We start from the raw sequence: 15850 nt of genomic DNA on the forward strand, positions 1-15850 counted from the left end.
ACCACATCCACAACACACACACCTTGAAAAACACAAAGATTTTTTTAAAACTTAGTTTTTTCTGATGCTGTCTTATTCTGCATTAATGTACATACTTAAGCTCTGTGGAAATCCAGCAGTGGGTGAAAGAAGCAGACGCTGAGAAACTGTCAGTGGCTGAGAGTGAGGACTTTATAGACCTGTTTCTGTGCAGAGGACAATTTGATGATGTGTGGTCTCCTGGTTGACTTTTAAAGGTAAACTCCTGGTTGTGTGCGTTCTGCCTCCTGGTGGGAGGTTCTTTTCTTTCAGAATGGTTGGGTGTGGTTTCCTGGTGGCTGGCTGCTGGCACACCTGAGCCTCATTCATGCATCTCCACTGCTTATATGCTTTGACATGGCTATAATTAGCACTGTCACCTTACAGAATGGAGGTTCAATTCTGACTGGGGCTTTTCTGTGTGGATGTTGCACGTTCTCCCTGTGCCTGTGTGGGTTCTCTCCGGGTACTTCGGCTTCCTCCCACATTCTAAAGAAGTTCTAGGTTAATTGGTCACTCTAATTTGCCCGTAGGTGTGAGTGTGGGTGTGAATAGTTGTCTGTCTGTGTGTTGCCCTGCGATGGACTGGTGACCTGTCCAGGGTGACCCTGATGGCTAATGGTTTGTTGTAATGATCCAGGCTGTCTAAATTTTAAAGCATCTGTATATATTAGGATGATACACATAGCATGAGTTTCTTCCTCATTCTTCAGCACTCTCAGAACCAGTTTATCTGCATTTCTCCAGATAATCTCCATTTATCAGATAAATCTCCATTTATCTGCAGTTCAGAGAATAGAAGAAAAGAAGAAACACCTCCCTATTAATAACCTTAGGCTAAGGTCACAGGTGCAGCAACACATTCTCACAGAACACACCTCAGCTGAGCTGATAGCTGGGGGTGCTAGCTAACAACATGCTAGCCAAGGCGAGACCAACAGTGTAACGTTCTGTAATTCTGAAACTTAAACATCCTTCATTTGATGAGGCTTCAGTTTTTATTCTCAGTTGGGCCTGTCTACTCAAACACTGACTACCTGCACATTCTTTAAGGGTGTAAAGAAATATGAAGTGTTGAAGTGTTGCTGCCTCTGTGCAGTTCCTCCCATCTATTTTCTGCGGTTTATCTGGAATCAGGTTGCCGTGGCAGCAGCTTAAGCAGGGAAACCCAGACCTCCCTCTCTGTAGCCATCTCCTCTACCTCTTCTGGATGGACACCCTGGTGTTCTCGGGCCAGCTGAGAGATATAATCTCTTCATCGTGCCATGGGTCTGCCTCAGGCTCTGCTCCAGTCTGGACATGCCAATTGGAGGTGAGGTGTCTGAGCTACCTCAACTGGTCCTCTCAATGAGTCCCTCCTGGACTGTTACAGCTACAATCAACTTGCAAAGCTTGCACTCTGACGCTGTGCAGGTCATAGCAGGGGATTTTTATCATGTGGAATTAAAGGCAGCACTCCCTAAATTCCACCAGCATGTCAAATGTGCCACTAGTAGTGTGAACACTTTGGACATGTTTACTCCAACATCAAACTGGGCAACAGGGCTAAACCACTACCACACCTGGGCCAGTCCAACCATCTGTCTATGCTTTTAATGCCCTCTAGAACAGCGGTCCCCAACCTTTTTTGCACCACGGACCGGTATCATGTAAAACAATATTTTTACGGACCGGCACAGAAAAAAATATATAAAATAAAGTGCATACAATGACAACTTACTCTTATGCTTAATTAATGGGAGCCTTTGAGCTTTCTCAGCAATGAGGCGGTCCTATCTGGGGATAATGGGAGACATGACACCCGAAGCGTGTTTCTTATGTCCAGTCCACTCCGTCATTTTGTCATTTATTGCTTCTGTCCTTCTTGTTCACATTTTCTTCTTTCAAAAAACTCCATGGCTTGTCTTTTAATGCAGGGTGCTTGGTCTTAAGTGCCAAAGCAGTTTTGAAGGCTTCGCCACATGTCACTCAGAGCAGACTTGTGTGAGAATCACCTGTTGTAATAAATCTGTACTTTAAATAGGACTCCTGATATAGTCTTTTAAATGCAGGTTTCTTTTTCTTTGAAGGGGTAGGCTCCTCTTCTTCTGTCTCCTCGTTAGGTCTTTCCCCTTTCCGAAGAAGCTCTCCAAAGACGTTTGTTTTTTATTCATGTTTGCTGCTTTAAGGCTTAATTTTGGGGCCGTATCCCGTGACCGAGACCAGCGTCTGCAGGTGCTTAAAGGCACAAGCGGATGAATCTGATCGATTTATAAATGAAACAGCTTTCAGACTCAGATAATGATTAATATATTTTTTTGCTCAGTCGTTCTGTGCGGCCCAGTACCAAATGACCCACGGACCGGTACCGGTCCCCGGCCCGGTGGTTGGGGACCACTGCTCTAGAAGACCGCACCTACCATTACAAAGACTGTTGCAACCTGGCCGGAGGGTGCCTCCCAGCAGCTGCAGGACTGCTTTGACCAACCTGGAGGTCTTTGAACACCAGGATCTGGAAACATTCACAGACAAGTGTATTATGCTACATCAAGAACTACCGAAGGTGACCTCGCACTGGCACAGGAGCTGCACAACGACTACTTTTTTTGAGAAACTGGTCCATAGATGCATCACAGCAGCCCTGCCCCGTAACCTTGACCCCCACCAGTTTGCATACAGAGAGAACCAATCCACCGAGGATGCCGTGGCCACAGCACTCCATGCTGTTCCTTCACACCTGGAGCAGCAGGGATGCTACGTGAGAATGCTCTTCATGGATTACAGCTCTGCATTCAACACCATCATCCCACACTAACTGGTAGTCAAGCTAGAGGACTTGGGGCTGCCATGGACCATTTGCATGTGGATCAGCAGCTTCCTCACCGACAGCAGACAGAGAGTCAGGGTAGGCCGCCACACATCCATGGCCATAAGCCTCAGTACCGGATCACCTCAGGGCTGGGTACATGATTGCACCCCCGTCTATTGCAGCAACACCATTGTGAAGTTTCCAGACGACACTAGAGTTGTTTGGCTCATTGTGGGGGAGATGAGTCTGCCTACAGAGACGAGGTAAAGCAACTGTCAAGATGCACAGCCAACAACCTCCTCCTTAACTCTTCAAAAATCAAAGAACTAGGGATGCAAGTTATCGATTAATTAATTAATCGATGGTTGAATGACCTTAATGATTGATTAACGAATAATTGATAAGCATCGATTTTCCTGGGCCTGAATTTCCCTCAGTTTCACTAAGATTGAATAAAAACTGCATGTCATATTCCTTAATGAATGATTTATTGTACCATTGAGGATACAGTATACACAATGACATTTATGTAGGCTAGAATAACAAAATCAATTGAATAAAATATGGCTCAGCTGTTGCATGTTAATGGAACATAAAATAAATCCTGAATAGAAAGATAAAAAAAATATTCTCTTTTATTAACCTAGTGGGCTATTTACAAGAAAAACATCAGCAAGGGGCATATAATCTCCTTTAATCTGAGAAAGGTGACAGTACATTTACTGCACAAATGGAAATGCTGATTATCACGCGGCAATCTTCTACTTTGATCTATTTTGTGACTATATTCTGATGGAATGCTACATGCGCACAGAGATCATGCAGCACATGAAAACAAATTCCATCAACATACCAGCATGGCTAGACTGCTGATAACTTTCCAACAGATAGCGTGTGGCTTGACGCAGATTCCAATGCACGCTCTCTGTCCGCTGGTGGGAGTGTGCCCACATGTATGTGCGCTCACCTGTGTGTGTGTGTTGGGGCGGAACTCCTCTGTGCACAGTACAGAGAGCAGCAGAGAAATGCGCAGGCATGTAGAGACACACCGAGCAGAACTGAGGCTGCCACTCGTAACGTCTTAAAAAAATCCAAAACTAAAATACTGCCGGGGCGATTAATTGACAACTAATTTAATTTTAAATTTAAAAGATTAAAAAGACTATTTAAAAGACTAATTTAAAAGAGGGGGAGCACGAGCGGAGTAAAGGGGGGTGGGTGTTCGTGGAAGCAGGAAACTCGCGCTGTGATGCTTCAACTGTCTGTCGCTCAAGTGGCAACGGCCATAATTATGCGTAATCTTAAGTCCGTTTATATTTAATTCAACCCCGTACAATTCACATTAGAAGAGAACTTATCATTTGAGACCAGGGTAGTTTTTTGTACCAGGCTGTAAACATGTTCATTTCTGCTGTGAAGTCGGCCATTTTAACATGGGAGTCTATGGGAAATAACTCGCTCCTGGAGCCAGCCCCCAGCGGTTGCGGCATGAACTACAAGTTATGACACTACCGCATTGGCTTCAAGTTTGAGCCCCAAAGGTTGATATCCATCCATGATGCGGTGCTAGAGTCTGGTAACATAAGTCGTTAAAACTAAACTGCTCACTGTCAGCTGGGTTTATGAGTTAAATACAGGGTAAAAAGTGGGGAATGATTATTTTTCATCCATATTTATCATCCATTCAGCAGCCTCTCTTCACTCAGTGCCCACAGCCTGCACCATCACACAGGAATCAAACTGGTTATGTGTACACATTACAACCTTTTATGCTGCTTATTAACATCTGAAAGCACTATCATTGCTAACAAAGAAATATATTTATTTATAAAATGCAGTCCAATTTTAGTACAGTGAAATATTTTTGTTTTGTTCATTTAAAAAATATAGAAAATGGGGAATCGCCCGGGGAGTAATTCAATGTAGAACCGCCACTGGGTACAGACTAATTAATGCAAGGACAAACTCAAAAACAGTTTCTGTCCAACCGCAGTGAGAGGTCTTACCGTTAAGATCATTAAACAACACGGAAGTTTTGTATGGAGCCAAATCGGGGTCATACGTTTTGTCAACCTGAAAAAATAAAATTCATTCAAACACTAAAACTTGAAACTGAAAATTTATGTTTGATGTTGATTTCTTTCAGTTAGTTCCTTACAGGGTCCGCCAGGAGGACTGCATGCTGTGTTTAGCGTCTTATCGCTTTCACAAATTATTAATATTCTCCATTTTGATGCGACACTGTCTACAACAAAAGAATTTCAAAGTTGATTCAAAAAAAATTTGAACTGAAAAAATCAACATCAAAACATACATTTTCAGTTTCAAGTTTTAGTGTTTGAATGAATTTTATTTTTTCAGGTCAACAAAACTTATGACCCCGATTTGGCTCCATACTGCTGCTCCTGTGCCCCACATCACAGCCTGAAGGATGCAGACACACAGACAGATGCTTGCAGAGGACACAGTCCTCTGATTAGTCTACACTTTTAAAAACACTTGTCACCTTCAGGTTTTGGGTAAAGTATCGAGTCCTTTCAAGTCCAAGTGAAGTCTCAAGTCACTGACGTTCAAGTCAAAGTCCAGTTGCAAGTCTTTTTACATTTTATCAGTCAAGTCGTAAGTCATCAAATTAGTGACTTAAGTCGGACTCGAGTCCAAGTCATGTGACTCAAGTCCACACCTATGTTGCCTAGACGCTGTTGCCACGACAACCTAAACAGAACTATAAACTGCACAGTGAAGTGCAGCAGGCACAGAAACTCTTGTTTGGAGCCAGTTGTTGTTTTTTTTTTATTATCGCAAACCACGATGATTCCATCAGTCGACTCTCTGCTGAAATATGACAGGCCAGTTTTGATTAAAACCACAGAGAAAAAAACACCGAAGGTGAGTCTACACCAGACCTGGGCAAAGCACGGCCCGCGGGCCACACCCGGACCTGCTTGCGTCTTCAATGGGCCCGCGGACCGTGCACACAATATTAAACAAAGGCAGCAAAAGTCAGTTATTGAGCATGGCATCACCGGTAACATCTTTCCAACCACATTGCATTTACATTGCATTGATTAAAAAAAAAATGGTCTTATTACTTATTCCATCCCTGCTGCTAAATGATCACGAGTCTTTTGGAAGTCCAGATGACATTAAACAAAGGAGGACATAATTATTTTAGTATGCACTGATGTAAATTCACAAAAAGCACCCACTCAGATGGTGTTGTAGACAATACACATTCCTGAAACATGAAATGGTTCTGACTGCAGGGACGGTCTTTGAGAGTGAGCCCTCAGCCGCCTGTGGACTCACCTGTGCTACCTGTACCTCCCAAACCCAAATCAGCCGCTGCTGAAGCCGCCGATCGGGAAATGCAGAACATCCTGAATGTCATCCTTCCACCCAGGTATAGCTCTATGCTGCTACATCACATTGATCAACAAGTGCAACCTTCGTAATATCTGCCATTACAGGGAATGGGCAAAGGATAGCCAGGTGTGGGTGCAGCAGGTGTCCAGTGCACCGTGTACAAGAGCTGACGTTATAGAGTTAGAAAAAGCCCTGGACACAAAGATGCAGCAGAGGCAGGCCAAGGACACAGGCATATGCCCTGTCCGCAGGGAGCTCTACTCTCAGTGCTTTGGTGAGGAGGCTTTCTTGATCATAGAGATCAGGATTGTATCTGTACATTTCCACAGATCCTTGTACACCATCTGATCCACCTTAATTTTTCTCTGTCTTCAAGATGAGCTTATAAGGCAGGTCACCATAAACTGCGCTGAGAGGGGTCTGCTGTTGTTGCATGTCAGAGATGAGATCCAGTCGACTCTTGATGCCTTCCGGACACTCTATGACAGCAGCATGGCTTTCGGCATAAGGAAAGCACTGCAGGCTGAGAAGGGGAAGGCTGACATGGAAAAAAGAGTAAGGCCTCCAGTTATGTTATGTTAACTAGTTTGATTGCCATTGCTAGGCAATTGCTGGAGAATCAGAGCAATTCAGAGCTTCACATCAACATTTAAAGCAATGCTTCAGCTGCAGCAATCAAACTTGCATCTTCAGGAATTTTTCTAGTTTTATATACCTTACAACCAATGCAGCATAAAAAATGTAATGAAAGGAAAGCTGTCATTTTATAATGAGTCCAGCAGAGAGCACCATTTCTTTTTCATTTATTTTACTTTAAAATAGTCACCTCGGCAAGCCTGTCAACACAACTGAGCCTTTATCAGAACCAAACAGCATGTGACTGTTTTGTTGTACTCCAAGATTGCAGATCTTGAGAACGAGATACAACAATACAAGAAGCAACTGAACGAGCAGAAAGCTCAATGTGATGCAATCGAAAAGAGAGAAGCTGAGAAGCGACAGGCGGAAGACAAGAAGCATCAGGATGAGATCCAGTTCTTGAAGAGAGCCAACCAACAGCTCAAGGTATTCACTTATGAATAAATCCAAGATATAAATATTATATTATTTATGATATATATTAATTTATACTCAAACAGGACCTGTGTTGCTTGTTCAAAGCCTTATATCTCTTGTCTTTTTTCCAGACCCAACTTGAAGGAATAATATCATCGAAGTGATGAAATTCAAGAACCAAGCTGCCATTTCCCAGTGGCTGAATTCTATCTTGTTATATTGAATAAACAAAACAAAAAAAAGCTGAGCATTATATGCAAATGTTTATTTGTTTTGACAAGTACACTTACAAAGAATTACTGCACGTTTCTCTTGAACATCAAGAGAGCAGCACACTTGTAAATGATGAACGACATGTCATTCACGAACAGCCAAGGTCCAGAGAAGGCATCAAGTGGTCACTTGATACATTAGTTTCTCAGTTACTTTATTAAAACAGGTTACACAGAGTTATTACATGTGTTGTGTTTTTATTACACTCCAGTCTAGTGCTTTGACCTTTTGGCCTTTTGACCTTCTGAGGCTGGTGCTGTGATTTTTCTGTTCTTGTTCTTGTTTTTCACATTGTGTGTTTCATAATAGCGTACACCAACTTTCTTCACCCTCTGAGCACGATCCATTGCTCTTCTCTGTAGCGATGGATAAAGAATAATGTTAGAGGACCAGGCATTCGTCTAGCACGACTACTGAGACAGGCATGTTTGATGTCAGGTAGAACAAACACTGCATACCTGTTTTGACGTCAGTCTGACCGACTTGGTGGACTCCTCGTCTTCCTCAGCTTTCCTCTTCTTGCTCCTCTGGTTTGCAGCTGAAATTGCAGAAACATTACGAAATTTTAGGTCAGCGACTGAATGTCGTGAAATCTAAACATGATAAAAATGAGGATATATAATCAATCAGTTTTTATTAATTCTAACTTTAAATTTGGTTATTCGTTTCAAATATTAACCACAGAAAGATTATTTCACCATACACAGTCACAACAAACAGCTACCTTTCTTCTGTGCTTGCCTAGCCGGTGCTGCGCGTTTAGTCTCGAGGTCGGTGAACACTTTGTCAGAAAGTGCTTTAGGTATCCTGTCCAAAGAGATAAGAAGTCAGCTGTTACCCAACAAAGCAAACAATTTGTTCTGTTGAGATGTGCTGAAATGAAAGGTAATTAAATTAGGCTCAGAGTAGATAAATAGTGGACTTGGTTCTTCGTGTGTTGAAATGCGGCAATGGAAGATGCAGATTAAAGAAGACAATAAGATGCAAAACATTATGGGAAAAGGCAGCAGACTGACCGGATTGCAGAGAAGTGCTTGGATTTGGCACGGTCCAGGAACTGCTTATACTTAGCAATCTTCTCATCCAGTTCACGGACGACCTCCCGTGAACTCTTTTTGCTATTTGCCTTGTTGCTCTCAGAGGTCAGGGGATCAGAGACCTCAACCTCTCCATCAGCTGCTTCAACACCAGTCTCTTCTTTGTCTCCACCCTCATCCTCCTCTTCTTCACTCTCTTCCTCACCATCAGTTCCACAAAGGTCAGGCATGTCCAGGTCTGGCATCTCCACAGGAATCATGTCTTCCTCACTGAACTCTGGTGCCACGTTTATCTTGCCAAAGTTTTGTCGGACATTAGACAGAATCTTCTGGACCTGCTCCTTCTGCATCTGCTGCTGTTCCTTATGCTCCTCTGAGATGGCATCTGAACTGGTTGGCTGCTCCTCCTGCACATTCTCCACTTCTTCTGATACTACATCAATTGGCAATAGCTTGTCATCCTAAAGAAATTCCAGAAATAAAAACACATAATGAGACCATTTACTGAAAAGGACTAGAAAAACTTAGTTAACTCTTACTTCTTGATCTCCCTCAAGTCCAGGTGGTTTCACAAAGAAGGGAATACGTCCTCTCTGCCAATCATTCAGCACCATTTTGGAGACTGTGGAAAGGTCTGGCTCACCCCCCTGCACAATAAAAAAAATCAAACTTAAAAACGAGTGGCTCACTTCACTACTTAAACTGACAATGTATGTGTACTTGGCAATTATATTTTTTGCTAATTAGAATCTTACTGCAGATAAAAGCTCAAATAAATTCAACACATCGGCTGTAGAGGAAAACAACGGAATTGAAACCTTAAGAAGTTTCCCAGTGCGAAACGCCAACTTCTCAAGAAAGTCTTCAGCTGAATTCCATGTAGGGATGCGGTAGGTTTTCTGAATGTATTCTGGTTTGGCTCGCTCCAGCACGGCCCCAATGTGCTCCTCTGGGTTCTTGATCTTCTCCACTTGGACCTTTGGGAGTAAAAGGAAGAAAAACGCTGAGCAATTTAAAATATGAACCTGCAACACTTCAGTTACGGGGACTGTTTGGGCTAAATGCTAAAACCTTTGATCCCCCAAAAACGTACCCTGAGGGTCAGAGATGGAGCTAGGCATTATCATTATGAAGCTCAATCCACCTTAAAGTCTTTGTTTATTGCACTCTGGCATGTTGGGGCTGTTAAATAAATGCCACATTAACAGTTGGTGGATTTTCCTAACACGGTTTTATGCTTCAGTTTTTCAGTGAATATTATTTCACCTCACCACAGTGAAATTCATTATCTGACTATTTCATCAGAGCGTGCAAAGCATCTAATCAGACAAGTCAAATACACAATGGAAAGAGACTTACCACTCCTTTCAAGACTATATCACTTTCACTGTCTTCTGAGGGGTACACAACACCAGGGCAGTCGATGAGGAAGATGCGCCTCATCAAAGTGATGTACTGCCACACCTTAAAAAAAGCAAATATGTGCAGTGGGGAAGCAGAGTTATTTTTAGGAAATGTATTTAACCTGGTCAGTACTGAAATCAGTTATGGTCCACATACTCCATATACAGTTACCCTACAAGAAGAAAGATTTAAATGGATGAGAGACAGTCACACCAGTACTGCAGATCACAAGCATGTTTGGCTTTCCCTGCTGTCACGTGTATAGCAAGAATCAAACATAAGACGGGGAATAAAGGGCTGCTGGCCACAGACCAATCATATTCATTAAATAGGTGTGCAAAAAAATCTCTCATCTGTTTTGGTCCAAGTTTGCAGCTTTGGCAAGCATGTAAGCGAAAAGATATTTCCCCTTACTCTCCCTTCAACCCTTCTTTAGACATTGGGGGTTTCAGATCCTTGTTTATTTCCAAACAGGATAGGGGAGAGGAAATTAAGGATACAAATGGTTGTTGTTCTTTTTGTTGGCTCAGGCTTCACTTACATTTTTATTTACATAGTTAAGAACACAGAGCTGACTACATTTGTTCTAGTGAGTAAAATGCATCCTCTCACCTCAAATCACCTCCCCTCCAAATCAAAATCAGTTCAGGCAATCCATTACACAACACATTAATCAGAGTTAACATCTAGTTTGTGCAAGAGAGCCAGCGCACTGACAGTACCTTTGTTTCTCCAGCGAGGGGTGCCACGTTGCAGACCTTCTTAGACCGCAGTGTGTTGATGATGGAGCTCTTTCCAACATTAGGATAGCCAATAAAACCCACACTTATCTGCTTCTTGTCTGTGTGGAGCTGTGGGAAGCAAAAAATAAAGCCAGTGCTGTGTTTCCTGCTCAGTCTGTCTTCAGTTCAGAGATTACATTTTATACAGGCAGTGGTGGAATGTAACTTTGTACTTCTTTACTACACTTAAGTAACTCTTTACATATCTATACTTTATACTTTGTCTATACTTACTTAAGTCAAAATATTAGTGCATACTTTAGACTTTCACGCCATTAACTTTTGCAGCTATTATCTTTTCTATTCTATTCTATTTTCTACTCCACTACACACAAACTACTACTCACCACACAAAAACACAAACTTAAAAGGCTTGTATGTACACAACACTGAAAAACATTTACATTACAATAAAAAACACAATCATCACATCATATTGCAGTATCAGTTCTTGGATATAGTTTTAAGATATATCTTATCTTATAAGGTATGCACAGATATAACAATAACAGTTATCAACAAGATAAGCCAAGCTGCCATGAGCAACGTCTGGCTTCAAATTCCAGTGTTTCGAGAACAATAAAGGTATTTTGGCATGACTTTCAGACCTTTAAAATCAATGTATCTCCATTGTTAACTCACAACTACAGATATTGATCCAGTTGACAAGGAAATGATGGAATACAAACCAAAACACAGAATATTACATCACTAGCACAGGAGCATGCAAATTTTACTTGATCTTTAGGATCATGACAAATCCAAAATGCTTTGATATTCTCCGTTTGAGGCTTGTGCTTACCTTTCCAAACTGCCTGAGCAGCTGGATGAGAGATCCTTTGCCAAATGAGTTGGTGAGGCTTGCATGGAAGGCCAGAGTGGGATACTCTTGGGACAAAACGGCTACCCAATGTTTCTGGGTCAAAAAAAAAGAAGAACGGTTGAGCGTGCAAGTACAGTCAAACAGTAAACCAAAGATAAACAGGCTCTAAATATCTTACCGTGACCCAGGTGGGAATGAGGTCGCACTTGTTTAGAACAAAGATCAGATGTTTCCAGGACTTCTCTTTCTTCAGATATGACTCTATGCTACTGGAGCGTGTTCCCATGGGATCACGGGCATCCAGTACTTGGATGATGACATCAGATGAGTCAATCACCTGTTACAATAAGATTGCAAAGTAGACCGACATTGAGACATTACATTAACAGAATGCACAGTGCTCAGAGGAAGCAGAGAAGGAAGAATATGATACCTTATACAGTTCTCCCCAGATCCTCTTGGACTGACCCTTTTTGAAAATCTCCTCACGAGCTTCATCCCTGGTGCAAAATGTAATATTGAAATAATATTTTAAAAGCTATTTTTGCTTCAGCAACTCACCCCATGACAACTCAAGTGTAGTGCGTAGTAACACCAAACCCAGTGAAAGACTTACCGGACCCCTGTGTCCTCAGTTACCAGGTTTTTGTCCTTGTCGGCACTGTAGCTCAGGGCTGAGGCCTCGGCTTGTTCTACAAGGTCCTTCACATCCCCCACAACCAGACTGGGCCTCTTCCTCTGGGCTTTGGGTCCAAATGTGGTCTCAAAACCCTCTGTGTCTAAAATGTGTACCTTAGAATTCTGCCATCAGAATGAAACAAACTTTTAAAAAAACATTGATGGGAACCTATTGAGTCACCGTCTGTGCAACCTCTAATTTTCAGTACAGCCCCGGTGATGCATCTCTTCCATTCACTTGAGACAGAAACACAGAACAAATACATACAGTAAACAGAGCACTGAAATATGCAACAACAAAGCCAGTAAAACATTGAAGACTCTGCCAGCACTGATCAAGTCTTCCATAACCCATTCCATACCCCTGTTGCAACACTGACAAGAGGGGTGGGCAGCAGGTTACAGGAACAATGCTGTTGATAGATTCAGGTTGCCTCTACATGACTCCCTGCTTCTTTCAAAACATAACCCACACCAAACCACAAACTCCTTTAATTCATCTTTCTTGAAACAACAAAACTCCACTGGTCATTTAACAGTCAGTCATTTAGACTGAAGAGTAAAGTTCTTCACTTACTAGAAAGAGTAAGGTCAATGCAACTGGCGACAGGTCAGTCAATAACTAGATATATCTGTCTAATTCAGGGGAAGCTAACAGTACATGGCACAAAAAAACAAGAAGAACTTTGATATCATTTGAAATTGCGTCAGTTATAGTGGAAGAGTTAGAGCCTGGAAGAAGCTAGCTTTCATGCCATGGTTGATGCCAGTACTCAGTTCACAGTGGAGCAGAGTTAGAACAGACAGAGAATTTAGGTGAGGCCTCATGTTCATCTCACCTCATAAAATGCCAAGAAACAAGCTAGTCAGGAAAAAGAACAGAGCCAGGATCCAAGTACAAATGTCAAAGCTTTATATGTCAGAACACAAAGAAAACAACTTGTAAAAAGGTGTTAATTTGCATAAACAATGCACATCTCCTCCTAAAAGCCCCTCTAGACCAACAAAGACAATCAACAAAGCTGCACAGGATACCAAAACAAGAGGTTTACTCACATGAGCCTTGACTCTATCATGCAGGAGGGACATAGGCAGTTTGCTTTGTCTCATCACCACGCGGTACGGGTCCTTCTGGACTGCTCCCATCTCTTCCTGGAACTTTTGGAGGGAAGACTGCTTGATCACGCGAGTATTTGCTGAAATATACAAGATGTAGTCTGAGTTTAGATTAGCTTATCTTTGAACACATGCAACTCCATGTTTTATACAAAAAAAACACACACACACAGTTCATTTAAATCGGTGGTGTTTAAATATCTACATAAAGTTTGATACGTGGCACAATTTTCTTTTTCTTAATTTTCTCACATAGGTTGTAATATTTGCAGCATGGCCACACTTCAGTATAAGAGACAAATCACTCTCAGTCATCCAGGTGGAGTCAACCAAGACACTACTTTGGGAATCCTCAAAATATCGCTCAAACAGTTAAACAATCCATGTTTCCACTTGGATGCAATTTTATCATGCACTAACAAAACACCTAAACATGAACACATGTAATAATAATTCACAGCAATCATCTGCAATATCTGCTGCTGTCACATGGACTAACAAAAAGAGTGTATACTCACCAAACCATTTGATGTTAGGTTCAACTCTGGCTACAGTCCCTGGAGCTACTGTGGATTGGTACTGTAGAGGTTTGATGACTTTTCCATGTTTATTACTGGAGACAAAACATCAGCATTCAGCATGGAAAAAGCACTTGGAACTTAGAACATCTATTAATCAGTTCTCATTAGAGTGAGAAAATGTTTTATTATTATTAATTACCATCTCTGCTTTTGTCTGTACATATTCAGACGTTTTATAGTGGCTCGATCCCTCATGTTGTTCCCTCCAGCACCCTTTGGTCGATCTATTAAAAAAGACACGCAATTTATTTTTTAAAATTCTTCAACAACACACTGCTAACACACACCTGCTAATGCCAGCTTGGTATTCAATAATAAATATATGTATGTTATATACTAGATGATAATTACAGCTTATGTATACTATAATATTGTATGGTATAATATATAAATGCGTACCATATATATTTGTGTGTGTATATATACACAATATATATACACAATAGTACACATGAAAAAAAATATCCACATGCAATACATTTTTTGTTTAGACAATCATTTTAAAGACCGTATTAGGGGGTGCTTATGTACCAAGATTTTTAAGCAACATTTTTGCTGTAGAGCTATTAATACAGACAGTCAAAATCTTAATTAAACAGACATTTTCCTTAAGACTGAGTGGTTGACAGTTTAAGGGCAAAGTCTGCCCTTACACTGTCCCGTAGCGACAGATGACTGTTGTCTGCTTAGTAAACACTCCGACACTTAACAAATGCAGGCAATGTTAATCAGCAGTTTAATACCAAAGCGTTAAATATCCCAGATAAGGCTCTCTTATATCGGCTAGCTGTTAGCACTGGGTGTAAACAAACGCTGTGGCTAATGCAGGTTTAGCTCACCGGGGTTGCTGCTGGACGACGAGGGGTTTATCGTGCTTTTCCCCTTAAACCGAGGTTTTACCATTTTGACCACTTAGTTGATAAAACCTTCCGCGGATAAAAAAACAAAAAAAGTTTGAAGACAACAAGACGGAGTGTGAAAGCTGAAGGTTTGTTGCTGTTATTCGCCTTCAACTCGCTGCTGTACACACTACACGTGTCTCATGCTGAACCCGGAAGAACGTCATCAACGGAGCGACAGCAACAACAACCAATCAGAGAACGCCCTGCGACCAACAGGAGCACCGAGCAGAGGCTGTTGTAATTGTGGCTCAGTAAAATACATCTATGAGTTATGGTGTAAACATTTTAAAAGTAATTTATGAGGTGAGACCGCATTAGAAATGTGAAAAGGGGGCACTGTAGATTTATTTTGACAATTAACGGTATATTTACAGGAAAAACGAGTGAAAGTGGTGTCATAAAATATATCAAGTCAAACGGCTGTCACAATAAAACTCAGACAAGCTGGATAAAACAAAATGTAGACCTAAATTATGACTCTTCATGTTAAATGCTGCATTGCTATACTCTATTTATTCCAGAAGAGGGTGCAACATAATTTGGATTAGAACACTGCCACACACCAACATGACCTGCTGAATACCGAGCCCCATGCTGACATCAGAACTTCTTTACCTGAGCAGCTGCTGTCTATGCTGAATGATAAGGGTCACGGGAGGATAAGACCCATGAATTTGGGGTGCTTTAAGGATATTAGGCATACACATGTGTACATGAGTGCAATTTATTATTTAATATGTGTTTATTTGTATATTTTAAATGTTCTGCCCCCACCCTGATGTGAAGATCTAAAATAATTCATCATTTACACACTTTCAGAAATTACTTACTTTTACAATTGCTTTTTAAAAAAATCTTTCATAATTGTCCTTATAGCTGACTTCACTGTATACAAAGTAATATTATCATATATTTATTTTAAAGTAAATTGACTTTCAGGTCATTCTCAACCATTTCACACTGAAGCCATGTTAACACAGAACCCACCTGAAACCACAGTATATGTTGAGCCTATAGGTGTGATGA

The 15850-nt window shown here is 41.4% G+C and overlaps 2 protein-coding genes across 2 annotated transcripts; one reads left to right on the plus strand and one right to left on the minus strand.

Annotated features, from left to right (window-relative positions):
- Nucleotides 1–5614: 5614 nt before the first annotated feature.
- Nucleotides 5615–7512, plus strand: LOC114448819 (axonemal dynein light intermediate polypeptide 1-like). The gene is made up of 6 exons (XM_028426017.1): nucleotides 5615–5695; nucleotides 6073–6209; nucleotides 6277–6446; nucleotides 6549–6727; nucleotides 7073–7237; nucleotides 7360–7512. Exons 1-6 carry the CDS (start codon nucleotides 5618–5620, stop codon nucleotides 7390–7392), a joined length of 762 nt encoding a protein of 253 aa, XP_028281818.1. The 5' UTR covers nucleotides 5615–5617; the 3' UTR covers nucleotides 7393–7512.
- On the minus strand, nucleotides 7477–14978 carry gnl2 (G protein nucleolar 2). The gene is made up of 16 exons (XM_028426016.1): nucleotides 14762–14978; nucleotides 14062–14146; nucleotides 13860–13954; nucleotides 13282–13421; nucleotides 12164–12348; nucleotides 11981–12047; nucleotides 11726–11884; nucleotides 11527–11640; nucleotides 10665–10793; nucleotides 9898–10002; nucleotides 9357–9515; nucleotides 9078–9185; nucleotides 8518–8999; nucleotides 8226–8308; nucleotides 7960–8039; nucleotides 7477–7857 (listed from the first exon to the last, which is right to left on the minus strand). The coding sequence occupies exons 1-16, from the start codon at nucleotides 14823–14825 to the stop codon at nucleotides 7714–7716; spliced, it is 2199 nt and encodes a 732-aa protein (XP_028281817.1). The 5' UTR covers nucleotides 14826–14978; the 3' UTR covers nucleotides 7477–7713.
- Between the last annotated feature and the right edge of the window lie 872 nt (nucleotides 14979–15850).

The sequence above is a fragment of the Parambassis ranga genome, chromosome 16, assembly GCF_900634625.1.
Source record: "Parambassis ranga chromosome 16, fParRan2.1, whole genome shotgun sequence".
Taxonomy (NCBI): Eukaryota; Metazoa; Chordata; class Actinopteri; family Ambassidae; genus Parambassis; species Parambassis ranga.

Excerpts from the sequence above, each read along its gene's own strand:
- LOC114448819 (XM_028426017.1), top strand. The coding sequence starts at position 5,618 with ATGATTCCATCAGTCGACTCTCTGCTGAAATATGACAGGCCAGTTTTG. Across the intron at positions 5,696-6,072 it reads CAGAGAAAAAAACACCGAAG|GGACGGTCTTTGAGAGTGAG; the intron begins GTGAGTCTACAC and ends TTCTGACTGCAG. Across the intron at positions 6,728-7,072 it reads AGGCTGACATGGAAAAAAGA|ATTGCAGATCTTGAGAACGA; the intron begins GTAAGGCCTCCA and ends TTGTACTCCAAG.
- gnl2 (XM_028426016.1), bottom strand. The coding sequence starts at position 14,825 with ATGGTAAAACCTCGGTTTAAGGGGAAAAGCACGATAAACCCCTCGTCG. Across the intron at positions 13,955-14,061 it reads TACAGACAAAAGCAGAGATG|TAATAAACATGGAAAAGTCA; the intron begins GTAATTAATAAT and ends TTTTGTCTCCAG. Across the intron at positions 8,040-8,225 it reads TAGGCAAGCACAGAAGAAAG|CTGCAAACCAGAGGAGCAAG; the intron begins GTAGCTGTTTGT and ends CTGCAATTTCAG.